At 34.9% G+C, this 27,117-nt stretch overlaps 2 protein-coding genes, 1 long non-coding RNA gene and 1 pseudogene across 23 annotated transcripts; 3 read left to right on the top strand and 1 right to left on the bottom strand.

Moving 5' to 3' along the window:
• Nucleotides 1-789: 789 nt before the first annotated feature.
• LOC147290981 (Phosphoglycerate mutase family protein) lies at nt 790-3,085 on the top strand. The gene is made up of 4 exons (XM_086236966.1): nt 790-1,321; nt 2,106-2,264; nt 2,359-2,467; nt 2,601-3,085. The coding sequence occupies exons 1-4, from the start codon at nt 950-952 to the stop codon at nt 2,786-2,788; spliced, it is 828 nt and encodes a 275-aa protein (XP_086093092.1). The 5' UTR covers nt 790-949; the 3' UTR covers nt 2,789-3,085.
• Nucleotides 3,086-3,812: 727 nt separating this feature from the next.
• DUO1 (myb-like HTH transcriptional regulator family protein) lies at nt 3,813-5,489 on the bottom strand. Its single transcript, XM_086238317.1, has 3 exons — nt 5,299-5,489; nt 4,890-5,136; nt 3,813-4,519 (listed from the first exon to the last, which is right to left on the bottom strand). Exons 1-3 carry the CDS (start codon nt 5,487-5,489, stop codon nt 4,010-4,012), a joined length of 948 nt encoding a protein of 315 aa, XP_086094443.1. The 3' UTR covers nt 3,813-4,009.
• A 9,970-nt stretch (nt 5,490-15,459) lies between these two features.
• On the top strand, nt 15,460-20,473 carry LOC147290979 (uncharacterized). 21 transcript variants are annotated; one of them, XR_015121489.1, is made up of 7 exons: nt 15,460-15,647; nt 18,136-18,210; nt 18,559-18,787; nt 18,891-18,935; nt 19,147-19,220; nt 19,847-19,896; nt 20,041-20,473. It is a non-coding gene; the product is annotated as an uncharacterized LOC147290979 (long non-coding RNA). The 21 variants fall into 21 exon arrangements; XR_015121481.1 differs by having other exon boundaries at nt 19,844-19,896; XR_015121494.1 differs by having other exon boundaries at nt 19,844-19,944.
• Nucleotides 20,474-22,881: 2,408 nt separating this feature from the next.
• LOC147290978 (chromatin remodeling protein EBS pseudogene) lies at nt 22,882-23,437 on the top strand (annotated as a pseudogene).
• The last annotated feature ends 3,680 nt before the right edge of the window (nt 23,438-27,117 follow it).

The raw sequence follows: 27,117 nt of genomic DNA, 5'->3' as shown, positions 1-27,117 counted from the left end.
TTATTATGAGGTAAATTTCCTCGTATTTCTTCATGGAAAGGTTATAGGTCTATTCTTGTTTTTCTTGTTTTGACAGAGATTTATTCTTATTTTCATCATATAAGAACTGACCTTATAATTTTATAAGGTGGTTAGTTGAGAATTTGAGACTGTTCCAATAGTATTATTATTCAACTAATATATATCCATCGTAGATCGAGACAAAGGAATAATATAATAATCGGTTTATTCCTATACATTGAATAATGTAGAAGCATGGAAGGACAAAGGCCTAGTCTTTGAGAAAAGGCGGGGAACGTAGGTATGTCTAAAAGACTAAAACTACCCAATCCACTTGCTTTGCGGTATGGGTCATGACTCATCAAAGCCAATAGAATACTTTCATGTCTTCGCCTCTTTGGTCTATTGTAAATATCTCTTTTTACATTTCAAAGCCACACGGAGGTCTTCTAATCCTTTTGGTCTATTGTAAATATCTCTTTTTACAATTCAAAGCCACACGGGGGTCTTCTAATCCTGCTATTACATTCTAACTCCATTTAGCGCTCTTATTTAGATTTTTCAACTCCAATACAAATAAATAATTTTTTTCATTCATAAAATGGAGTGTAAGTCTGTAACAAAGCTTAAATGAATTGTCAATGGCCTTTTTGCCTTTTGGGCACAGTTAGTCTTAACGGGTCGGTTTGGTCCGGTTCGAAATCCTGTTGTTTGGTATTTTTTGCACACCCCAAGTTTTAGCACAGTTAGTCTTGACACCAACCAACCAACCGAACCACAATATTGATTAACAATGACGCATCGAATATTAAAGTGGGGGAGAAAGTTCGTTTGGTTGCTAAAAAAGAAAAGAAAGTTATAAATTAATGGTGGCCTTCCCCTCCAACTTTAACAAGAAAAACTGATCACTTGTCAGATTTTCTCTCTCCAACTCGTCTCAAATTCTCTGATGGCCCAAGCAATCCACGAGCACTCTTCCGACCACCCCCAATCCTCGATGTCGAATTCGATGCAACAACACCAAAACGTCGTCGTCATGCGCCACGGCGACCGCATCGACAACTTCGAGCCGCTCTGGGTCAAACAGGCCGCCCGCCCGTGGGACCCGCCCCTCGTGGAAGACGGCCGGCTCCGGGCCTTCTGCACGGGTTCGAAGCTCCGCTCCGATCTCGGGTTCCCAATCCACCGCGTCTTCGTCTCGCCGTTCGTCCGCTGCGTCCAGACCGCCGTCCAAGTCGTCACCGCCCTCTGCGCTCGCGAGAACCCTTCCCTCGCCAGCTACGAGGCTCAACAGATCCCCGTCGATCCCTCCAAGCTCAAGGTGGGTCCCACCAATTTTTTTTTGGATTAACTTGAAAAAATTTAAACATTCGTTTCAAAATTAATTGACAATGAAAAGACTAGCTCAAATTTTTATAAGCCACTAAGAAGTCACATCATGGACTAGATTCATTTCAAAATTAATTGACAATAAAAAGACTAACTCAAATTTTTATACCACTAAGAAGTCACATCGTGAACCATATATACATAATTTAATATATATACTAATATACATAGCTAATTGTTTTGGATGGATATATATACATAGCTTATTGAATGACAAAGGTATAGATATCTTGTCACCATCATATTCATAATGTTACTTATTACGAACAGTACAGTGGTATTTTTCAAAGAGACAAGTGTGAATACCTACTCTCCGGATTAAAATAAAATATAATCTGTCTTTTTGTGTGAAAACAATATACATATGTGTGTGTGTTGATGGATTTCATGAGTCATGACAGATATGTCTATGTTATGTTCCCAGCATCGATCATGTACATATAGTATTTACAGTTTGACAACATTGCATGCTAGACTTTTTAAAAAGTAAAAATGTTTATATATTTAGATTTATATGGATGAGAAATTTTCACTTTTCAGTCTGATGCATTAAACAGCATCAATATAATAATTTGACAATATAACATAGTAGAGGTGTGGTAAAAGAATATTACCCGTGTTTTGATTGAGCTAAGAAAGAGCTGTATAGACATGGCATGGTAGATATAGGCTAATGATATATTGAGTGGTAATGGCATGTAGGATCCATTTTGCAGGTCTCAATTGAATATGGCTTATGTGAGATGCTAAACAGAGAGGCCATTCGTGGTGATGTTGCTCCCAAAAATGGGGAGTGGGGTTTCAATATTTCAGAGCTTGAAGCCATGTTCCCAGCTGAGACAGTGGATTGCACTGTGCAACGAGTGTACGAAGAGGTAACTGAGAATCTGTTGGTGTATATGCACACACATATGGACATAAATGATTATTGTTTTGCCTGATGGAGCCTTTTCCTGTGTTCAACTCCAGATGCCCCAGTGGGGAGAGAGTGTGATGGATGCAAGGGCTAGATATGCTAAGGTTGTTCAGGCCCTTGCAGATAAATACCCTATGGAAAATTTGCTCCTTGTCACTCACGGTAGGCTTTTCGTATTTGGTTCAAGTCTGTTTTATGTTTTTGAAATTAATTTGGCTGTTTTGGCAGTTTTTGAAATGCCTTTCGAATTTAAGAAAATGGTGTCTTCTATTGACAATGGCATATGCTTGTGCAGGTGAAGGAGTTGGTGCTGCATTTTCTTATTTCAAGAAGGGTGCCACAGTATATGAAGCAGAGTACTGTGCATATTCAGCACTAACAAGGCCCATCTACCTCAATGGAAACAACTCACCAACTGCTGGAAACTTTGAGGTATTGACACATCTTGGCCAGACTGGTATCAAATATGATGTGTTTGAATGAAGTAGTTTGAAACTACTAAGAAATTCACAAATGACGGAATTTAAAACGATGTGATTTAAAATTCTAAAATATATAAATTCTCTTGTTTGGGTAACATGTAAACGATGAGTAACTGCAGTGTAAAATTGCCTTATCCCTGGTGTGATTGGAATTCATTCCGGGGCTCATTGGATTTACAAATTAATCAGACAATAGTCCTTTTTTCCCTTTTGTTTTTGTTAATTCCGATTTCCATGTACTGCTACCACACCATGAAGGTTTGGGTTAAAAAGAAATGGAAGAAAAGCTTCTCCTTTATATTGGAACCAATATTTTTGCGCTTGTACATTCTCCTTTGGCAAAATTATCAAATTCTGCTTTAAACACTAACAAATGAAATGAATGAAACTTTCTTCCAAGCAAGTCCTTAAATTTCTTCTAAGTTGTCAACAGATCCACAAAATCGAATAACATGGTTGTGAATTTACTAGTGAGGTGAACTCTTGCTGAAATAGCATGTAGAATTGTAGATTGGAAGTCCATCAGGGTATGCCCTTTGTCCTGTATACACTTTTGTGAGATGCAAACAAGAAATTCAATCTAACAAAAATTTTACAACCCAACTAATGTTCATGTTACTCTTAGATAGATTGGTAGAAAGAAACCAGTTGGGAAATGCAGAGTTCTATTCCTCCGATAGTTTATAAATGCGGCTTATATCAGAGTATTACTGGTGTTACTATTGCTAAATTTAATCCAATTGATTCTGTTGCTGTTGCTGTTAAATTGAATTCCAACACTTTTGTGAAATCTCTTTCCAAAGAGTTTACACTTCAACAAGAGATATGGAAAGAATGAGTTAAATACATACAAGCACAATACCTTTCTTTAAGAAGCAACTATGGCTTTTTCTGACAAAATTTTAGGATTACAGATACACCATTCTTTTTCTTTTTTTCTTTTTAAAGAAATTAATCTCTTAAAACTGTAACTCACTATACCTCTCATTTTCAATGATGTTTTATTAAAAAGAATATTGTTAGGTTTGGTAGGATATTAGAGAAATAGAAGAGAGGCAACTATGCTATCTGTTAGAAATAGTTCAGAGTCTAGTACAAAGAATGGCAGTAATAAGAATTTTACCATGCCAGTAGGACCTTATCAAATATCCTGCTGAAGAAACTAATACAAGGTTCAGTCTCCATCCCACATGCACACTAGAAGGTCGAAGGCTATTGTCAATCAATGCTTTGAAGGGCTCGGAAGCGGCTCAATTTGATCAAACATGTCTGCCGGGAAGTCATCAAAGACGCAATCCGGGGTCAGGGGATTGTCAAAATTTTCCCGTTCATCACTTCCACAGCTTCCTAATGGTTCCAGAAATGGCGGCTCGATTGGAAGCTGTGCTCCTCCATTTCCAAGTTCACAAGCATCCAGAGGTCCAAACATGTCGAAGTACGGGTCATCAAGTCTGGCCAAGAGTTCTTGGCTTTCTGATGAGAATTCCAGGTCTGTTTGGGGTTGTGGGATCTGCAGGAAAGGGATTAACGGTTGGGATTCAATCCATGGATTCTTCTCATTGGGGTTGAGATCATGTTGAACGAGGTTTGTTTCAAAACCAAGCAACTTGGGGTTAACAAGATCTGGTAGTGGCACCATTTTGATAATCTCAGAGTACCCAATGCAAGGTGATGAACATGATTGAGCCTTTGAGGATGACCCTCCCTCTGATGAAAAACTAAACTTCGGACCCTGAAGGAAAAAAAAAAAAAAATGTCATCCACTAACATAATTGGTAGTTTATGTTTATGCATCTGGCTTCATTATTGAGATGTTGGGACTTCAGTACAGTACAGTAAAGACTTTCCAACATTTAGTCATCTGGTAGAGAATTTACCCTCACATTCATGGCGATAGTACAATTTTCGCGCCTCCGCATGATTACATGCATAAGAAAATGAGTTCGTCTATAGTGTAACTTAGTATGTCATACGATAGATCTAAAAGTTCAAATCTCTAAACCTAATATGGAAAAACGAACCTGTCATACCCAAAAGTTAAAACACTGTTTGTATAAATTTTCCAAGGAATACAAGATCAATTAAAATTTCATTGAACTTACCTCCAAATTGGGGAAGTCATGATAAACAGGACCACCATCCCTTTTGTGTTTCTGTGATTTAGAGGGTGGGGCTGCTGATGATGTCTGCAGAATCCTAGCCAGCCTCTTCTGCCTGCTACTCCAAAAATTCTTGACATCATTGTCAGTCCTCCCAGGCAAATAAGTTGCTATTCTGGCCCATTTGTTCCCAAATTGTGCCTGCAACTCTATCACCACCCTCTCCTCCTCCAAAGAAAATTTGCACCCACTAAGAAAAAACAGACAGATTCCAACCCCAATTAGCAATAAACCCCACATTCCAAAATCTTTATCAAATAACCATCTACCAATATATACCATACAAACAACAAGAAGAAGTAGAAAAAGAAAAGAGAGAATTAATGAAATGGTGGATGATGAATGGGGTTACTTCTTCAAGTTGGGTCGAAGCTTATTGACCCAACGGAGGCGGCACGACTTGCCGGTCCGCTGCAAGAGGCCTTTGGATCGAATGGAGCTCCAGTCTCTTGGGCCACACTTCTTCACATGGTTTAGCAACACCTCATCTTCCTCTGCTTTCCATGGCCCTTTTCTTATGCCCTCTTCTTTTTTGCCTTCCATTCAGAATTCTCTCTCTCTCTCTCTCTCTCTCTCTCTCTCTCTCTCTCTCTCTCTCTCTCTCTCTCTCTCTCTCTCTCTCTCTCTCTCTCTCTCTCTCTCTCTCTCTCTCTCTCTCTCTCTCTCTCTCTCTCAGACTCAGAACATTTGGTTTAGTCACTCTTTGTTTCCTTGCATAAGAAGCCTTTTCTGGTTTTAGTTGATTTTGTTTAAGTCCTCTGCAACTCTCTGTAATTTGTGAATCGTTTGGGGAACTGACGGTTAAGGCAGTTACTGCCGCTATCCTCCCCACGAATACCCCACATCCCATATTTTTCTCTGTTTCAAAATGGTACCGTGAAGTTACCAAAATGGCCCTGACTGCCACCTTCTTTTCATGCATCCAACCCTGTTTCTATCTTTGAACTTTTTTTTTTTTTTCCTGAAATTAAAGATATTTTGATGTGTATTATTATTTCTCACATACTTGTCAGAATTATTTGATTCAACTGAATCTTATTCTCAGACTAAAAAAACTGAATTTTCGATTTTTTCCAAACCAAACCCTTTATCGTACTTTTGTGCCAGTGGTTGTGTTTTGTGCTCATGGAATTCTAATTTGGGCAATGTTAGAGTGCCCTGATTACATGAAATTTCTACGTCAATTAGAGTATTTCATATTATTAAATAAAAAATTAAGATTAAATACTAAATATCAATAGTTTTTTAGTAAAGCAGCAAGACACTAATTTTTTTTAGTTTAGGTACTAACCTAGAGTAAAACATTTTGGATTAGGTCATAAATCAGTTTGTTATACAGTTGTGACTGTCGAACAGTTACAGTTGTAATTGTCGAACAGTCACAGTTGTGACTATTTAAAATTTATAAAAAATCAAAATTTTTAAGAATTTCATAATTTTGATTTAGGTTTGGGGGATGAAGTCCTATAACCAAAGACTAAACATTAAAGTTTAAGCCTTGCAAATATTGAAAAAATAACAAATCAATAAAAAAGTTATGATTGTTAGACAGTCACAGTTCAATATAACCATGTTTTTTAAAGTTGGTACCTAAACTGAAATTTAGTACCTAAAGTGAAATGATATAAATGTTTTAGTAGTTGAAATGAAAAAACATTATAATTTGGTACCTAAAGTCAATGGACCTATTATTAAATACATTTAATAATGCATTTGCTACATAAAATTTTAAATGACTCATGTAACCTTTGTTAAAATTATATAAACTTAAATTAAATTACAAAATTCCAAGACCAAATTAAAAAATTGATTAAAACTTACGTTAATTATTTCACTTATTTCATCTACGATTTAGAAGAATTTTGTTCAATATATTCATTACGGTACTCTTTAATTCACTAATTTTATCTAAAAAAGTTAAAAAACCTATGAAATCTGATTATTTGGCTTCAATCGTTTTGGCTTGGGTGGGTAAAGGGCAGTCCATCTCGTGCTTGATGATGAGGTTTGATGCGAAACTTTTGTTGCTAGAACTTCCATTTGCTAGTCCACCTGCTCTACTAGAACCGGAAGTTAACTTTTAATTTTGTTGTTTGGCTTTATGCATATATTGGCGTTGCCTTGTTCTTCCCTTTTTGCTACTTTTAATCTCCTTGTTTGATTTCATTTGCTCTGTTTTTTTATTATTGATCTTAATTAACTTGATTAGTTGATCCAACGCCAAACAAGAAAAATTGTAAATTTCTCAAACCATGGTGAATGCAGTATTTGATCCTACCCAATGTGCCATTTTTTTCAAATTAATCCATTCAAACGAGTCATATAGTTAGTATGTTATCTAATGGAAACATATATCTTTAATCAAGCAAGATGTAAAACAGAGGCAAACATAATTTAGAGACAAACTTGTGAGTACACCAAAACAAGATGACCATGCAATCAGCCTCATAAAACCAGTTGTGTGATTCTAGGCAAAACCAATTGATAACAATATATCAGTGTACAATACCAGTCGACCAACAACAAGTTAGGGCTAATGTCTATTTTTGCAGTATGATCATCAAGTGACTTCAAAAAAATTAAAAGGAAATTTCCAGAAAATAATGGACATTCACTTAAAATGTAAGCCCATTTCATTTTCATTTGAACTTTTAGCCTCTACGTACTACCTTTTGATTGGAATAAGTTCTCAACTCTTGTCTTTCGCAATTTCAACAAGATATTGGAAAAGTTGGGAAAATCGAAGATCAAAAGAGAAATTAAAAGAGGAATGAAAATGAGTAAAATGGTTGAGATGAATTAAGGGTTAGGATTTAATTGGAGTTGATTATAATGGGTAATTTGGTATTTAACTTAAAATGACATGGCAGTTTAATAATGATATTAATTAAATTAATTTGCCACATCAAATTATGGCACATATATCTTGTGCCCTGGGCACAAAATCTTTGCCCTTTCAATTTTTTGGAAAATTCATGAAATTATTGCTATAAAATTTTTCTTATAAGAACTTATTGCAATATTTAGTTCGCCATAAAAAAAAAAAATGTTTTGATTTCAAAATTGATTTGATTTCGGTGGAATCAATTTTGTTATTTTGCTAAAAATATTTCATCAATTTATGCGTTGTAATAGTATTATTTATCCGCCAGTTTAAATTTGTGCGCTAGACACAGTACATTTTGGTGAGCAACTAGTTAATGGTTGTAGCAAGTGGCGGAGCCGCATATAATACGACCCCAATAGCCTTGTTGTTTCACTCTACAACTAATGAGTTTGACGACATTATTCTTTCAGACAAAAAATATCTTTTTTTTTTTTTTTTTTTTAAGTAAACTGCTCCAAAATGATGACCTTGAGTTTTAATGACTACAAAGATAAAAGATCTCTTCTGAGTCTTTGACCCTGGCTTCCCTCACCTCTTCTCGTTGCCTGTAGCACTGCACACCAGGTCGTCGTCATCCTCGCCGCACGTTGGAAATTTGATGCTATGTATCACAACAGAATCTCATAATAGATTTATTGGGGTTTTTAAAGATTATTGGTTGATTTATTGAATTGAATGGGTAAATTAGTTAGAGTTATTTTTTTTAAACTCCAGTCCAAAAATTAGGCTGATAACCCAGCCCACTTGTTACAGGAAATCCTAGCCCAGTTCACTTTAATGAGAAGCGCGCGACACGGAAGTCACTAAGCTCTCGGTAAACAGTACCCTAGTACTCGGCAATTGCCACTATGCGACAATAGCTATTTGAATTGCAAAAAATACCTGTGTTATACTGTTATTAATTGCCACTGTGCGACAATGACAATTTGCCCATTAAAAAAAAAAAACACAACCGAGCGCTCGACGTAAAAAATACGAAAAAAACATAACGTAAGCTTTATTTGTACAAAGTTGAGCTATTTATTATTGTAACTTTATAGGTGAGTTTGTTTATCATCAAGGGCTGTAAAATGAACTTTAGAGTAATTTACTTAATTAGTTAATGGATAACAGAATATTTTCATATTTTTATTGGGGGTTTCTTTGTTATTTAATAAAGTGGATGAAATATTGGAAAGTCCCCATAATGATTAAATCTTGACTATGCCACGATAGCATTGAAAATACCGTTAATGCTAGCCTAAAGTGGAAATGAAAATGTCATCCAATCAATTAATTATTATTTGTACGTGGTAAATGTAATATGTTTATGTATGGGTAATTTTACTAAATAACCATTTTTAATTATGGCTTTGGCGGAAAAACTCTTACATTTCATAACTCTTTGGCTATTTTTGGACAAAAATACCCCTTTAGGGTCGACAAACTCGACAAAAAATAGCTGCAACACCATCTAAAGTTGTTGCAGCCAGTTCATCATGTTCATCAAAAAACAATTCAGATTTGAAAACTCAAATCTGAAGGTCTTCTTTAACCAAAAAAACAAAGGCCCAGATCAACCCATCATTTTTATTGAAATTGATCTTACTTTCAAGTAAAAATCCAAAAAATTAATGTTAGTAATCAAGTTTCACTAACAAATCTAACTTTTATTTCTTCAATGAGTGTAAATTACATAAACATAAATCAATTCAATAGAAGCAAAAACTAAAAAAATAAAACAAAGAACAATGTGGCAGATCTACAAAAACATAGATGCTGCAACAATAGACCCACCACCACCAATCTATGAACACAACAAAAGACCCACCATCTCCGCTTCGAGATTGACATCGTCAAAAAGTGCTCATCAAAGATAGCTTATCAAAGACAGCAAAAGACCAAGCATGGCTCTCGGATCAGTGACCTCTATTTAGTGTTGGTGAGGCCGTCGATAGTGGAGAGAGAAGGAGAGAGAGGAGGGCAGGGGAAGGAGGTGGCTGGAGGTGGGATGGTGTTTTTAGATTTGGTTTTGCAATACCAAATCTAGTGAAGAGAGAGAGAGAGAGAGAGAGAGAGAGAGAGAGAGAGAGCTGGGTTTGGTGAGAACAAAATGAAAAATTTTGGTCTTTCACATAAGCATTTATATCAAGGGTGATTTAGTCTTTTCAAGTGAAAAAAGGGTTAGAAAAGTAAGAATTTGCCAAACATGGTTAAATAAGTAGGAGCTACATAAAAAAAGGGTTATTTAGTGTAATTTCTCTTTATGTATTCAAGTTTTACCATAAGTGAGATGTTGAGACTTATTGCTTTCCATCAATCATTTTTCTAGTTCTTGTAACCTTTATTACCAAAAGTTGTACGAAAGTTTCAAATGGGTTAACATGACTTTGAACTCAATTTCAAATAGAACTTATTTGCAATGCATAAGCAGACTCTTTGTTTCAAAAAAAAAAAAGTTATTTTCTTTCTACTTAAAGTCCGCCTCTACCGCAAGGTCTAGTCGTAGAGCATTTACCCTCACATTCAAAATTGGGACATGCACAACACAACACGACACGAGCATCGTGACGGGTTAGCATGAGCACGATTCAAGTAAATAGGTCAGATAGATAGAGATTTTATTTCACTAGATATGACATGACACGAGCCCGAGCACGAGAATGAGTACGAGCACAAACACAAAAGATGCCATACATGATAGACACGAGCACGTGCAGGAAATAGGCCCAATCTAACCACGACTAATTAACATAATATTTTTTTACTCCTTAATTAAACCCCACACCAACGTACTAAAAAAAATAAATTCAAAAGAACTGAATTTAAAAAAAAAAAAATTGAAAATCACACAGGACTTTTTAATCATTATCTATTATTTTTTAGTTTTAACATGATTTTACGTTCTAATGCATAACACTATAATTGGTTGGCTGATTTTTTTTTTTTTTTAACTTTTTTGTCTATGTAACTTTCTATGTTAGACAAAGTAGTTCCTAAATTGTTGCCGCATAAGAAAAAAAAAGCTCAATTAATCCCCATTATGATTAAAGTGGATGAAATATTGGAAAGCCCCTATTATGATTAACTCCTGACTATGCCACGGTAACACTGAAAATACAGTTATTGCTAGCCTAAAGTGGAAACAAAAATGTCATCCAATCAATTAATTATTATTAGTTCGTGGTATATGTTTATGTATGGGTAATTTTATTAAATAATTAACTATTTTTTAATGAGGGACTTACTTTTATGGCCTTGGCGGAAAAACTCTTACATTTCATAACTCTTTGGCCATTTTTGAACAAAAATAGCCCTTAGGGTTGACAAGCTAGTCGACAAAAAATGGCTGCAACCCCATCTAAAGTTGTTGCAGCCAGTTCATCATGTTCATCTTTTAATGAACAATCTAGATCTGAAAACCCAGATCTGGAGGTCTTCTTTAACCAAAAAAACGAAAACCCAAATCTGCAACCCATCATTTTTATTGAAATTGATCTTACTTTCAAGTAAAAATCCAAAAAATCAATGTTAATAATCAAGTTTTAGTAACAAATCTAACTTTTATTTCTTCAATGAGTGTAAATTACATAAACACAAATCTAAATCAATTCAATACAAGCACAAACTAAAAAAAAAAAAAAAACAAAGAACAATGTGGCAGATCTGCAAGAACATAGATGTAGCAACAAGAGACCCACCACCACCGATCTGCGAACACAACAAAAGACCCACCATCTCGGCTTCGAGACTGACATTTTCAAAAAGATCTCATCAAAGATTTCATCAAAGAGAGCTTATCAAAAAGCTAATCAAAGACAGCAAAAGACCCACCATGGCTCTCAGATCAACGACCTCAATTTAGTGTCGGTGGGGACGCAAACGGTGGAGAGAGAAGGAGAGAAAGAAGGGCGGGGGAGGGAGGTGGCTGGAGGTGTTTTTAGATCTAGTTTTGCAATAACAGATCTAGTCATGGGATAGAGAGAGAGAGAGAGAGAGAGAGAGAGAGAGAGAGAGAGAGAGAGAGAGAGAGAGAGAGAGGTGGGTTTGGTGGGAACAAAATGACAAATTTCGGGGGAGGGAGGTGGCTGGAGGTGTTTTCAGATCTAGTTTTGCAATACCAGATCTAGTCATGGGATTGAGAGAGAGAGAGAGAGAGAGAGAGAGAGAGAGAGAGAGAGAGAGAGAGAGAGAGAGGTGGGTTTGGTGGGAACAAAATGACAAATTTTGGTCTTTCACATAAGTATTTATATCAAGGGTGATTTAGTCTTTTCAAGTGGAAAAAAGATTAGAAAAGTAAGAATTTGTCAAACAGGATAAATAAGTAGGAGCCACATCAAAAAGGGTTATTTAGTGTTATTTTTCTTTATGTATCTGGCTTCAAGTTTTACCTTAAGTGAGATGTTGGGACTTATTGCTTTCCATATATCAATCATTTTTCTGGTTCTTGTAACCTTTACTACCAGCAGTTGTACCAAAGTTTTAAATGGGTGAACATGACTTTGAACTCAATTTCAAATAGAACTTATTTCTAGTGCATAAGCATACTCTTAATTTGTTAATAAAAAAAAAAAAAGTGATTTTCTTTCTATTTAAGTCTACCTCTACCGCAAGGTCTAGTGGTAGAGCATTTACCCTCACATTCAAAATCAGGACATGCACAACACAACATGAGCATCGTGACGGGTTAGCATGACATAGATTTTATTTCACTAGATATGACATGACACGAGCCCGAGCCCGAGCACGAGCATTAGTACGAGCACGTGCAGGAAATAGGCCCAAGCTAACCACAACTAATTAACGTAATGTTTTTTACTCCTTAATTAAACCCCACACCAATGTACTGAAAAAAAAAAAAAAGGAATTCAAAAGAACTGAATTTTAAGAACAATGAAAATCACACAGGACTTTTTAATCATTATCTATTATTTTTTAGTTTTTAACCTGATTTTAATCATTATCTATTATTTTAATCATTATCTATTATCACACAGGACTTTTTAATCATTATCTATTATTATTTTTTAGTTTATAAAATTCAAAAGAACTGAATTTTACTTTCTAATGTATAATTGGTTGGCTGATTATTATTTTATTTTATTTTTACTTTTTTGTCTGTGTAACTCTCTATGTTAGACAAAGTAGTTCGTAAATTGTTGCCGCATAAGAAAAAACAGCTCAATTAATCTTCAACATGTAGTCAAACTAACGGATGGCAAAAATCGAAAGACAAAGATAACATTAGGGCGAGGTACAAAGTGAAAAATGACTAAATTTAATACAATGCTTTACATCTTCTTTTGTTAATTCTTTAATATTGCATTTTTAGCAAGCCTAATGGAATGGGTTAACTCCAATTCATGCAACTTTTGGCCCAAGTTGTTGTCGAACATGTGGTGGCTCTTTATTGGTTGTGGAGTTGAACCTCCCTATAGGGATGCAGCTTTTGAGTTCAACTCAAAAGTAGCACTTTAAGTTTTAATAAATTACCTATATACTAAAACTGAACAAAGGCAGTACTGTAGCTTAGGAATAGTGTGTTTCCTTTTTTGCCCCCCCATTTTTTTTATTTTAGTTGCTTGCCATTGTAATTAGTGGGTTATTCGGGCCTGTTTTGGTCATTCACCGCCTCTTTATTTTTTTGCCATTGCCCTTTCAATTGTTTTACGCTTTTGCCATCCTTTTGGTTTTCCCTCACATACTTTTTTTTTTGATCTGTTTGCCATCTTGAAATTGTAAGTGTTTGGTGTGCCCTTTTTGGTCATTCACCTTGACTTGATATTGGCTGTGAGAACCAAGGTATAAAATTTCGAAATTTTCGGCGAAATTTCGCCGAAAATTTCGATTTTTGGGGTCATGGAAATTTTATCACCTATTCGTTGATATTTCGGTAATATTTCGCCGAAATTATCGAAATTTCGGAAATTTCGGCGAAATATGACGAAATTTCGCGAAATTTCGTTCACTTACAGCAGCTCTTCCTCTGCCTTCCCCTGTCTATTTCTCAGATCCCTTTCATTTTTTCAAGCTCGGTAATTCTATTTTATGGTCTTGAAAGAGATCCAAAGTTTGTCTAAAAGTCATGAGAAAGAGAAGAGATCTGAGATGGAGAGGAGAAAGAGGAGGAGAGATCGGCGAGGGAGTGGGAGGACTGAGGAGAGAGGAGGAAGAATAGGAGGAAGAGGAGGAGAGATCGGGGAGGAAGTGGGAGGACTGAGAAGCGAGGAGATGCAAAATACTGGAAGGAGGAGAAAGAAGTGAACTACAGCCAGAGGAAGAAGATAAGTCTTCGACCAAAAAAACAAAGAAGAAGAAGATAAGTGGACAAGTGATAAGTCAAGGAAGAAAAGGTGTCAGGGAAGAAAAGGAGTCAGGAAGAAAAGGGAGGAAAGAGAAAAGAAGGAAAGAAACAAAAAGAAAAAAAATATATATATTGGAAATTGATTAAAAAATAAAAAGGAGGTTTGCTGCTAGCCTGCTACAGTTTTGTTTGAAAGGAGAAGAACCATGTGTTTATGACACATGATGAAAAAGGGTGCTGCAGGCTGCAGCATGGTGTGATAGAGACAAGCCTCCTTGAAACAAGGAGGGCTATGACAATTGATAGGTAGGGGGCTGCGGAGCTGTGGGCTAGTTGGATCAAGTTGAAAACCAACTCTTGGTCTTTATTAGTTGGCACATTGATGGCTGCCTTTTATTTGTTGACTTCGGTGGATGAAAGAGTTCACCCACTTCAATTGTTTATAAAAGGCAGCAACCCTTTCATATATTGATCTAGCAAGGCATTAGAGAAGCAAGCCTTGTGAGCTTCTGAGTGCAGAGAGGAAACAAGAGTGCAATACTCTTGGGTGAGATAGAGAGTTCTTGGGAAATTCTATGAGTGTGGGTGTACAAGGGTTCATGGGATTGGGTTATGTGATGTAACTCAAGTGTGTCTTGTACTATTTGTATTCTCATAGTGAAGAGCAAATATCTCTGGTGGATGTAGGCGGAAATTTGCCGAACCACGTTAATCTTGTGTGCATTATTTTTATTTCTCTGTTATTCTTGATATTTCTCTAAAGTAGGATCCTGGAGAAGATTTGGAAATACTCTCAAGTTAATATTGAGAGGTCCAATTTTCCCAACAATATATATATATTTAAGGTTAATTTGGGTTTGGGGCCTTTGGGCAATTGAAAAGAGAAAAAAGGATTTGAGATTTGATTCGGCTTTTTTGAGATTTCGTTTAGTTGTTTTTAAATTCTAAACTTTAATACATTTTTATATAAAAAATACCCTAAAGGGCATAAACCCTAATATCTCATATCATATCCTAAAGAATATACTAATTTTATTTAATAGTATTTGCCTCCAGCGCGCATTATATTCATCACATATCACATGAAACCTACCATATAATTTGGTTTTTTTCAATGTTTTTTATCAATGTAGTAGATAATATGTTAAATAAACATATTGTGAAGTTTCATTCAAAATTTCCGTATTTTGATAATAATTTCCATCGTTTCCGTCGAATTTTTGTCGAAATTTAAAAATCTTCGAAATTTCCGTCGAAATTTCCATCGAAATTTCCATCGAAATTTCCATCGAAATTTCCTCGAAACCCGAAATTTTATTCCTTGGTGAGAACTCATTTCTTCGAATTATTGCCGTTCGACGAGGGATTTCGGCGACACCACCCACCTCGAGCTTGCCTCTTCCTCCTCTTCTTTTCGGTGGTCACAATCAACCCAGAAAGCCAGTGACGGCGGTGGATCGAGCCAGTCCGATCCGAGCCTCTCGCCGGCGTTGACTTCGATTTCGGCGGTGTCGCGACCTTCCACCAGCCTGTGAGTTTGTTTTTATGAATTTAGGATAGTTTAATTGTTTTTGCTTACTGACATCCGAGCTAGCTTCCAAGCTTATATTTATATATCTATTTGTAAATCAACTTTTGGCTTCAGCTAGATATTAAATACCTATACATAACACCATCTAAGTATCTAACCATTGGTATCAACTATATATATTGATATAACCAAGAAGAAAATCAAGTAACCTCTGCTTATGTTCTTTATTTGCCTCCCCATGTAAACAGCAGCTACACCCTCAAATTTCAGGGAAAATGAATGGGATGCATCTAAGACTCAATTTGTTTATTTGTAAATATGCCTAATATTAAAGGAGACCATGCAAGAGAGTAATAAAATTCGATTTATTTATTTAGACACTACCATAAAGTGATCATTTTCGTTCACTGACCTTATGAATTGACGATCTCAAATTCGTAATCTTCATCTCTCATCTTCATATTAATTTTTTGGCGGTTGTTCGTTATTTTCACATTTATGGTTTATTTACTCTAAACCCATGAGAGGCCATTGCAAAAGACACTAAACACAGCAGAGAAATGGGCAATAATTTGATACAAAGGAATTTGAGAAATGGTGTACAACATGGTATTTTCTTAATGAGAGCTCTCCCAGTCAATCTCTTTTTTCGGATCATTAAGTGTGTGTGTGAGTGCAGGAAGGAACTATACTCTGTTTTAAGGACTAATTTTAGCAATAGTCCTCTAATTATACTCTGTTTCTTATTTTTGTCTTTCAACTCTATTTTAAAATAATAGGCTCCTTATACTGTTCAATTTGTCTCATTTTGATTGATATGCGTTTAGTTATGCCTTTATGGTCCCTTTAGTCTGCAAATTTAGGTGTTTATTCTTTGTGGTCCCAGTTGATGTAGCCACTCCATCTACGTCTGGCATTGGGTGTTGTTTTCACCAATTTTGAATGGACTTTGACTTTGTTCATTTGTTGGGTACTTTTGAAGTTGTTGTTGAGCATCCAATAGTAAGTTGTTTGTTGTATGTACTATGTACTCAATGTGTGATATCTTTAAAGGAGGATGATACTGTTTGTGTTTAGAGATTTAAGACAATGTTTCCCTTCCTTTTTAAAATTTTTTTTCTCTTTTCTAATACATTTTTCAACTACTATACAACCCCATTTGTGATTGATAAAGAGTAGTAGACCAATTTCATCACTATGCTTTGTCAACAGCATTAAGTAGCCATTTGAAGGATCTACTTGGAGTTGCTTAATTTCTTGGCATATCCAGTGCGATCTGATTTACCACAATTCAGAGCCTAAGGGAAAAATGATAAAAGCATGTAACGTTGACATTTTTAATTTAATTACTCCCCAATAAATAAATGACATGTATATAGTACAATGAATAAATCTTTAAAATGCATAAATGATCATTTTCTGGTGATATCCTGTGAATGATCATAAAGCCACAAATAGTCCATATTTGATGTATCAAATGATCATGTAATAGTCCATATTGGATATCAAATGCTTTTCATAAATGATCGTTTTCATTTATGGATTACTTGCATTAATAAAGTCTCCTGAGTTAAGTTTCTTAAGTGAAGGTTAATTAGTGTAGACTGAATGCATGGTATTTGAGATTTATAACTTAAGGTTAGTTTCAACATTAACAAGTCTGCAAAAACAGCTCTAATTAAGGTTGGTCCTAAACCCTTTATATTTGCTTTTTTTATTTAATTAAGGTTGAAATCATGCAATTGGTTCTAACTTTAATGTTTATGTAATTAATTATTTGACTAGAATATGGTATTGGTTTATGTTGATTCTCAGTTAGCCTTGGTTTGTGATGGTTCTTTTCTTAATGAACCGAAAAAAGAGATTGAAAAATGCACTTAAAAGTGAGAACATGATATTTTCTTAATGAGAGCCAGTTTGGTGAGTCTAGGCTTTTTGGGTATCATTTTGAAAAATACAAATCTCAACCATGTTCTTTTCTTAATGATCTCAAAAAAGTGATTGATAAATGCAGTTTTTTTTTTTGGCTGGCAGTGATATTGGAGCAGTGGTAATTGTTGTGGAATGGCTGTGTTATGTTTTTTCCCTCCACCTAATGCATGTCAATTTAAGTGTACTAATTTTTTTTCCTTTACGTTGACAGAGATGGCAATCTTTTTAAGAGATTTTAAGTGTTCCAAATTTTGTCCCGGCTTGGCTTTTCGAAGAAAAAAATTATTTACAATAGGGATTTAATTTTGTTAGGTTTTGTTTATTTCTTTTTCTCCCTAAATAGGTTTATAGGGTCAATAAACATGTGAGGTACTTTTTTTAATTTATTTTTCCTCTCTGATGCTTTGATATTTAATGTTTTCTTTCATTTCTTTTGCTTTTTATATCAATTTTGTTGTCCTTTGGTTATTATTGTAGTCAACTGTTTTAGTTTATATATTTATCCATTGCAATAACTAACTGTTACACTTTTAACAAAAAAATGCATGTTTCATAGGTACTATTGTTCTGCTTTTGCAACGGTGACCATTGAAGTCAAGCTGTTTAATTAAGGAATTCTGTTAAGCAAGAGGTCGGTTTCTATTCAATACATTTTAAAGATCTACATGCACATTGATCTCTGAAACAATTCAATGAATGACCCTTAGTATTGGTCGGTGTGTTATTTCACTCTAAGAAATTAACCTGTAATTGCGTATTGACTGATCTTCTGTTAGCTCATGCATATATATGGTTGTACGAACTGGGTTCTCAACCTGCCTCCCCTTCTAGCATTACCCTCCATGTAGCATCTAGATTAGTTTCTGAATAATCCCTTTTAAACATGGTTTCTGTCTAATAAAACCTCTATGAGCTGTCCTGGATTTTCATTATCAAAGTATAGAATACACATATTGATATCCAACTTATCTCCGTGCAGTTCTCAGGCTGCAGACCCAACTCATTAAAGCTTTTGGAAATCAGTGATTTTGGATTTCTTTGGTTGTTGTTGTGGTCAACTCTTTTGGTTTATATATTTGTCCATTGGAATAGCCAACTGTTGCACTTTTAACAAAAAAAAAGCATGTTTCGTACGTACTGTTGTTTTGGTTTTGCAACGATCACTTTCAAGCTGTTTTGCCACTCTTTTGTGTCCTGTTAAGCAAGAGGTCAGTTTCTATTCCTAATAAATATTGTGTTTTTCTCAATTTGTGGATATAATTTGAATATGCATATGTTCACCTTTTAAAATATTTTCCATAATTTTTGCAGCTACATTAATTAAGTTGTTGCTTGAGCTTAAATATTTTTTTCCCTGTAAGTTGACCTTTGGCTGCATATTCACTACTATGTATATTTTTCTTTCCAGGCTGCACATTAATTCCAGCTATCAATCTGTTGTTTGAGCTTTTTTCCATTTCAATATGATGCCCAAAAAGTCTAGAATTAGCAAAAGAGCTCAGATAATACAAGAAGGAGGACTATAAGTAGGGACCATGTATTTTCCTAATTCTCTTTTTCAGTGCAGATGCATGACGAAACAGAGTTTTGCTTCAAAAAGGTTGGTTAACATATTCTTCAAGAAGAGAAAAGAGTCATTTGGTAAGCAATTTCTGACATTACTATTCATATTGCTTAACACACCTCAAAACAATAAGGGTTGAAATTGGGAATTAACCTGAAGGAAGTTCCGAAACTGTCTTTAATTATTCTACACATGCATTAGTTTATGTTTTATACGAGATCTTTGATGAAATGTCAGAAAAAATGTTCTTTGGCGTGTTTACCAAAAAAAGTTTGTTTGAAAGAAAATATTACCACAATTTGTTTGCTTCAAGGAACTTGGTTCTATAACAAATGGTTGTATTTTAAGTACAAATGGTCTTTTACATACGAAATTAAAGTTAAAGAATCAAATTTATTTAAATTGATGTTGATGTGCACCGGTTGATGAGAAATTTAATCTGATAGGTACAATGCTGCTTCAGTCTTTATTTATTTAATTTTTTTGATTGAATTAGTCTTCATTTATTTGATGTTTTTCTTTCTTTTTGAGGATTATATGAATACTCACTTTGCAATTGGATCAGATCCTTTGCAAATGCTCATTCTCAATGATGGCTTGAATCAGACCCTTTGCAAATGCTCACTTTCATCTCTGTGATGGCTTATTCTCTTCTATTTTTGGTTTGGTTATTTATATAGTTTTGTGTTTGCTATGTCAGCAGACTCAGCACCAAGGAATGCTCATGCTTCCAATGTTGTTGCCTCAGGGAAGGTTGATTACTGCCACTTAGTCTTTAGATTTGATTTCAAGGACTGAAAGGTACTTGAAGATTTTATTGATTGAATGTTTATAATAGCTCATCTAATCAATGATTTTCCTTTACTAAACAAACCTGACCCTTGCTTGAATTCTCAGTTGATGAAACAGTCTCTTGAGGCTGGGGAGGAGCTGATGCCACATAGGTATCAATCAATTGTGGAAGGCTCGCCTGGATGTCATTATACTGAAGCGAAAGATGCTGCCATTCGGAAAGGAAAGCGTAAACTGTTGTGAGGTTTTACATAGGGAGATGAAGTATACTTCTTTTGCTGAGATTTAGGATTTGCTTTGAGTTACAACTAGCAGTCATTCATCTTTGTATAGTTAGAGTTTTATGCATTATTTTGGTTTCATGCATAAGGGTAAACTGATGTGAGGTTTACCAAAGGAGATGAAGTATGTTTTTGCTGACATTTAGGAGGTGCTTTATAAGCAGTCATTTAGCTCTGTAGAGTCAGAATTTTATCAACTATTTTGGATTCATGCTTGGGAAATTTCTGTCATACAACCACTTTTTGACCCTTGAATATTGATGAGTTTACTTTTCCACTACTAGGGTATAAATTTTCTACCATTTGATGTGGTTGTATGACATACGACCATTGTACCAAGGGTGAATTCTCATACGTGTAGGACTAGGATGTCATCCCTCCCTCTTGGCCCATTTCTCCTTTAGTTCTTATAATATATTGTCTATTACATTTTTTGCCCAAAGAATATAAAGTTTTCTAACGAAATATTTGGTTTGATTAAAATCTGATTGATGGTGGTTTATGAGGCTAGGCACAACCATTTAAACTTTGATATACTAAACACGGTATCGTTCCATTAAAATTTTATAAGCCTTTTGCAGTTTTGCACATTTTATAGACTTTTCAGACCCGCAGCAACGCGCGGGCAGAATTACTAGTTACCTCTAAATCCAAAAAAACTAACATACTTTAGTGAAAATCCGGTCAATGTGGATATTAAAAATAAGGGCATTTTTTCACCTGAACTTATCTCTTCATATATATATATATATATCTCTCTCTCTCTCTCTCAGTGGTGCTCTGGCAATTTCACCAAAAAAAGAGTTTTGAGTCATTCACCTGTGCCGTAGACATCAAAGGCTCAACCACAACACTCCAAATTTTTGATTCTGATTTTATTTTTGTTTGTTTTTGTATTTCGATTTGTAGATCTAAATCTAGTTATTTCGTGCTCCATATCTGATTTTCTTTTTGTTTTGAATTTGAAATATTGTTTTTGTGGATATTTGACTCAAATTTCTTATATCTTCTTATGTTTTGCATTTTCAAATAAGAGAAGATGCTGATATGAAATCAGATGTAGTTGCAGATGCATCTGCAGGCTGCCTATGCATATGCAATTGTAGACGCATCTAGAGGCTGCATCTGCATGCGCATCTTCAAGCTGCATAATATACATCTGCAGGCTGTATCTGCATCTGCCTGCATATGTATAGTGGTGGCATGCATGTTTCTAAATAAAGTGAATAGTGATGCGGTGACAATTTTTGCAAATAAAATGAACAGTGATATCTACGGGGCGGTTTGTCCTCTTCAAATATTCACAACCAATAAGTATTGGATTCTCTTTCGGATAGGCCCTAAAAGGAGAAGGAAGGCTAGAATAACACCATGCATATATTATTGAATTCACTTGACCCGATAGTACAATACCGATTTTGGGAACGCCGAGTGCCAAAAGTCACTGAATTGGTAAGTCGCCAATCCCTAAAACAGACTATGTAATGTACGTCATTATCTATTGGGTTACGTGATTATGCATTTTCCTAATCCTAAATGGAATGTAACGACGTGGGAATCCATATGTAAACATAATACTTATTTAGATTCACTTGAATGATCCCTTTTCATAATTAGAATGTATATACCCAATTTCGATCTGGTATGGAATGAACTTATAATCATAGAATCGACTTGATCATCAGAGATGCAACCAAAATTATGCAATTGAAATCACTTTGAAGTTGCTACATTGTGAAATGTCTATATCTCTTTGAGAAGACCCTAATGGCCAATACCAGACCAAGAAAAAGGGGAGGCACCAATTATTACCCTAACTCAATTTTGAATATTGGATATTAATGGTTTATATTGATGCATGTATACGGGCTTCAATTATTACCTTAACTAAGATTTTTCCACTTTCGTACAGTACAATTATTACTTTCCATCAATCAATTTTTCTAGTTTTGTAACCTTTACTACTAAAAGCTGTACTAAAATTCTAGATGAGTTAACAAGAATTTCAACTCAATTTCAATAAACTATAGACACGACATGATACGAGTACGAGCACGAACATAAATGGGATAGACATGACACGACCACGAACACGAAATGGGCTAGGTAGACATGACAGGAGCACGTGCAAGATATAGGGCCAAGCTAAGTATAACTTGTTTAACATGACTTTTTTATTTCTTGATGAAAACCCCACAGCTGAATTTTTAAAATATTGGAAACTGTTCGGTGGACTTTTTAATCATTATATTTTTTTTTACCATGATTTTTATTTTTCAATGTATAATTGGTCGAGCATAAGCAAAAACAACTCTATTGATAATCAACACGTAGTCAAACTAATGGATGGCAAAAATTGAAAAACTGAGATAATATATTGTAGAGTTTTAAAGGTAGAGATACAAATTGAAAAATGACAAAATTTAATACAATGTCTTATATCTTCTTTAATTAATGCTTTAAGATTGAATATATTTATGAGTGAATCCGTAAGAATGGTCTCTTCCTCTCTCTTTTGTTGTCTCCAAGAGGAGGACCTAAGGTTTCTGTTCTCTCTCCCAGAAGTCCAAATTTTAGGTCTTTGCATGCAACCAAAATTATGCAATTCAAATTGCTTTGCAGTTGCTACATTGAGAAACATCCACAGCTCTCTAAAAAGACCATAATGGCCAAAACAAGACCACGAAATTGGGATGTGGACTCTTACACTATCAGAAGCTGGGATTGTATGCTGATAAGCCCATTGGACACTAGTAAGCCCCTAAACGTGGCACCCATCGAGAAGATCAAAACCTACAACTGGCCGGAGCGACATAAAGATGAGAGTACTGAGCCACTGAGGTGGTACTACAGGCCAGCTAGAGGAGTCAATTGGAGGGTGTAGACCGTTCCATGGAGCCAAAGAGCTCTTCTTGTCCGTCCACTATGATGTTCAGAGTGCTCACACCATTGAAGGCAAGTGTACGGTCCACTATTTCAAGAACTAAACAAAGCTTGAGAATGTGAGAGTTGACGGTCACTACTGTAGATTTGAGTACAAGGCTACTATTATCCTACTTATGCGGGCATGACTATTGAAGACGCAAAAATAATTGGATCACTATATGTGAACTTCATAATATTCATCTGATGAGGATGTGAAAAAAAATAATAAAAAAAAAACCCAAGAACACATTTTCAGCATCGCTAGCAAGGTGCAGCTCAAGCACCCAAAGAAGTGACTTCATAATCGATATATTTGCATGGTTTTGGTGGAGTAAATTTTGATATTTCCTAAAAGCTAGTAATTTTACATTCATCAGAGAATATAATTTTATTTATTCAAATGAGTATGTATATAGTGTGAATATATATGTCATACGAATGTAATTAAACGTTCAAAACTCTAATATGGAAAACAAACCCATCAGACTCAAAAGTTAAAACATATATCAATTGTATCACACTATAAAATTTCCCTAAAACATAAGTCTTATTTATTGCTAACATATAAAATACTGACATTTTCATTAACACATTATTTGGTGGGTTTTTTTACATTTTACTCACCTGAATTTTGGGCTCGCTCTCACTTCATCACATAAAAAAAATTGTGTCAATTTAATAACTGAATTAAAAATTTGTTGCAATGTACAACCTTTGACTCATTTTGTCTAAACTTTTTTTAAAAAAAAAGGTGTTTTGGTCTTTTTCAAGTTCCTATTATTAGAAAAAAGAATGGCATTTTTACACTTTACCCACTTTGACATTATAGAAAACTTACTTGAAAAAACAAAAACACCCTAATTTTCAAGGGGAGTTTAGACAAAATGAACCTGTGGTTGTACATTGCAAATTTTTTTTAATTTAGATAGTAAATTGACACAATTTGTTTTAGGTGGTGAAATAAGATCGAACTCAAAATTCAGATGGGTAAAGTATAATAAAGCCTATTTGGTGAGCAAGTGAGTTGGTTACTCGAGCTTGGCAAATGTGCTCTTGTTAGAACATCTCCAATAGAAGAAGCAAACTCTGCTCTTCAAATTCAATATTGTTGAGTTATGTGGTAGTTTCAAAAAGTCAGATTTCCTACTTAAATTTTTTTTCACTCTAACAGACTCTTTTTTTTTTTTTTTTTTTTTTTTGTGTTGCAGATTTTTTTTACTTCCCTTATTCCTTTTTAAGCTTCCAATATATGCACCATAATTGTGTAATATTCTAATAGTAAAAAATAGTTTGACGAGCTCGACTAATCAGGCGAGTGGAAACCAAGTCACCAATTTGACAATTGACATTCTCTAGCTGTTGGAGAGGAATTTTCCTACGTGGTTCGTCATATGAAGTTGATATCTTGATTTTAAGAGGCTATTGCGGATGCTCTTAGACATTCTTTTATTTTGTTCTCTATTGATTCTTTGATATTGCGTTAATTAGAGCAATTGTAACAGTCTTACTCTCATGGTAAGATAACATTAACTCCTCTAGCATTTGAAATCATTCATGCTTTGATAAGAATTTATTACAATCTCTTATATGCCTTTTTTGTTGACTCTTTAATAATATTTCATCTATTAGCACAATAGTAAGAGTGAGAATCCCTTCAAGAGAACATTATTCCTCTAGCATTAAGTAAATGTATGGGTCTGATCGATAAAATGTTTTTATTCCAACAGCCATGACATGACATGAACATGAGCACGAAATAGGTCATATATGGCTGATTTTTTTATTCAATACTTTTTTGTCCATGCGTGAATCCTAATATTGCCACTTAATAAAAAATAGTTCTATTGATAGTCAACACGTAGTCAAACTAATGTATGACAAATATGAAAGATAGAGATAATGTTAGAATGTATATATATTGTAGAGTTTGAAGATGGAGGTACAATGTGAAAAATGACAAAATTTTATATTATATAGTAGTCTCTCCCACTCACTTTTGTTGTCTCTAAGAGGAAGACCTAAAGTATATAAGAGGAGGACCTAAAGTTTATGTTCTCCCTACCTTCAGTCCAAATTGTAGGGCTTCACATGTAACCCAAATTTCACCATTGAAATTGCTTTGAAGTTGGTACAATGTAAAAACATCTATAGCTCTTTAAAAAGACCCTAATGGCCAAAACCAGACTAGGAAAAGGGGACGTGGACTATATATTGAACTATCAGAAGTACCAACAAGGTCGTCAGAGCTGGAATTGTATGTTGAAGCGCCCATCTGACACTGGAAAGCCCCTGTACAGTTGCACGCATTGAGAAGATCGAAAATGACAACCAGAGCAATGTGAAGGTGAGAGTGAGGTGGTATTACATGTAAGAAAAGTCAACTGAAGTTCGCAAGCAGTCGCATGAAGCTAAAAAGCTCTTCTTGTCTGACCACTATGATGTTCAAAGCGCTCACACCAATGAAGGCAAATGTACGGTCCACTTTTTCAAGAACTACTCAAAGCTTGAGCATTTAGAAGTTGAGTATTAGTATTGTAGATTGGAGTACAAAGCTGCTATTGAAGCTAACCTTGATGCCTGATATAGTAGCTGTGTATTGCAAGTGTGAGATGCGGCATAATCTGAATGACCGTAACACGTACTACATGGTTGTGTAATCAATCTATTTAAATTATAACACATATAATATTTTAATGCTACTTTTACGATTTTGGATTTTAAATATTAATGATTATATATATATATTATAATTTTAATGGGTTGGTTACATCGCAGCTTATGCAGTATAATTGTAGTTAACACCCTCCAGATTTTGGGCATTTGTTATGCTGTATTTTGCTCTATGTTTAGACAAAACTCACTTTTGTTGCTAGGTCAAAATATGTTGGTAGCAATCTTCTTGTGGTTGATGGGTACCATATATTAGGAGCAGACTTGTTGTTGTTGCTAGCTACTACTACTCTAATGTTAATGTTGGCTTGTAGGCTTGATTTTGTTTATTGTCTGTGGTAGGGAAGTTAGGGTGCATAAAAAGAATCTTCTCTTTAGAGGCATGTGTGATGAAGTGTTTAATGCACTACACAAAGCTATTGAGTGGATGTTTTGTAGATTATGGCGGCTTCCCATTGTATGACTATAGAAGAAAAAAAATTGGATCGCTATATGTGTTCAGAATGTTCATCTGACGAGGATTTGAAAAAACCCCAAAATACATTTTTAGCATCACCAACAGCTGATGCCTTGGTGCAGCTTAAGTGCCCAAATAAGTGACTTCGTTTGCATGGAGTGTTTTGCTAGAGGCGAGAAAAGATTAGCTTTTTCCTTGCTTTCATGTGGATTGTGCAGTAGGGTATCAGGACCTTATTTTGACTCAGGCTATATGCACTTGCTCTATATTTAGGAAATTTGTTTGGTATCTTCAATACATCCGAATTCAGTTTAAACTTTGTTCTTTACATTCACATGTGAAAAAAAAAATATTATATATATATATATTTATATTATATGTAAGAGTTTCACTAATTAGTTTCTCTCTCCTAAATAAATGAATAAACATACAAATATGATATTGACTATATTGATGAGTACGGCTTGAAGGAAAAAATGTTGTTCAAGTTCATAAGGAAACTTAATTCAAATTTTACATAAGGGTTTGTAGCACTAATGTTTAAGAGTAGAGGTATCAAACAGGTCAGCTGATATGAGCATGAGCACAAAACATGCTACCAACACGAGGATGACACACATAGATATGTCGGGTTTGGCCCATAAAAGACTACACAACACAAGTAATATTGTTACACTCATAAGAGAATATAATTTCATTTATTCAAACAAGTATGTGAATTTGTGTGTCATACGAATAGATTTAAACGTTCAAAACTCTATACGTACCTAATATGGAAAACAAACCCATCAAACTCAATAGTTAAAACATATATCAATTGTATCATACTATAAAATTTCGCTAAAAATG

Source organism: Dryas octopetala, chromosome 3 (genome assembly GCF_963921425.1).
Source record: "Dryas octopetala chromosome 3, drDryOcto1.1, whole genome shotgun sequence".
NCBI lineage: Eukaryota > Viridiplantae > Streptophyta > Magnoliopsida > Rosales > Rosaceae > Dryas > Dryas octopetala.
This window is presented reverse-complemented; position numbering and strand designations above follow the sequence as displayed.

Coding starts and splice junctions, on each gene's coding strand:
- LOC147290981 (XM_086236966.1), top strand. CDS start 950: ATGGCCCAAGCAATCCACGAGCACTCTTCCGACCACCCCCAATCCTCG. Junction 1,322..2,105: donor TCGATCCCTCCAAGCTCAAG/GTGGGTCCCACC, acceptor TCCATTTTGCAG/GTCTCAATTGAATATGGCTT. Junction 2,468..2,600: donor TTTGCTCCTTGTCACTCACG/GTAGGCTTTTCG, acceptor ATGCTTGTGCAG/GTGAAGGAGTTGGTGCTGCA.
- DUO1 (XM_086238317.1), bottom strand. CDS start 5,489: ATGGAAGGCAAAAAAGAAGAGGGCATAAGAAAAGGGCCATGGAAAGCA. Junction 5,137..5,298: donor CTTCGACCCAACTTGAAGAA/GTAACCCCATTC, acceptor GTTTTTTCTTAG/TGGGTGCAAATTTTCTTTGG. Junction 4,520..4,889: donor ATGACTTCCCCAATTTGGAG/GTAAGTTCAATG, acceptor TTTTTCCTTCAG/GGTCCGAAGTTTAGTTTTTC.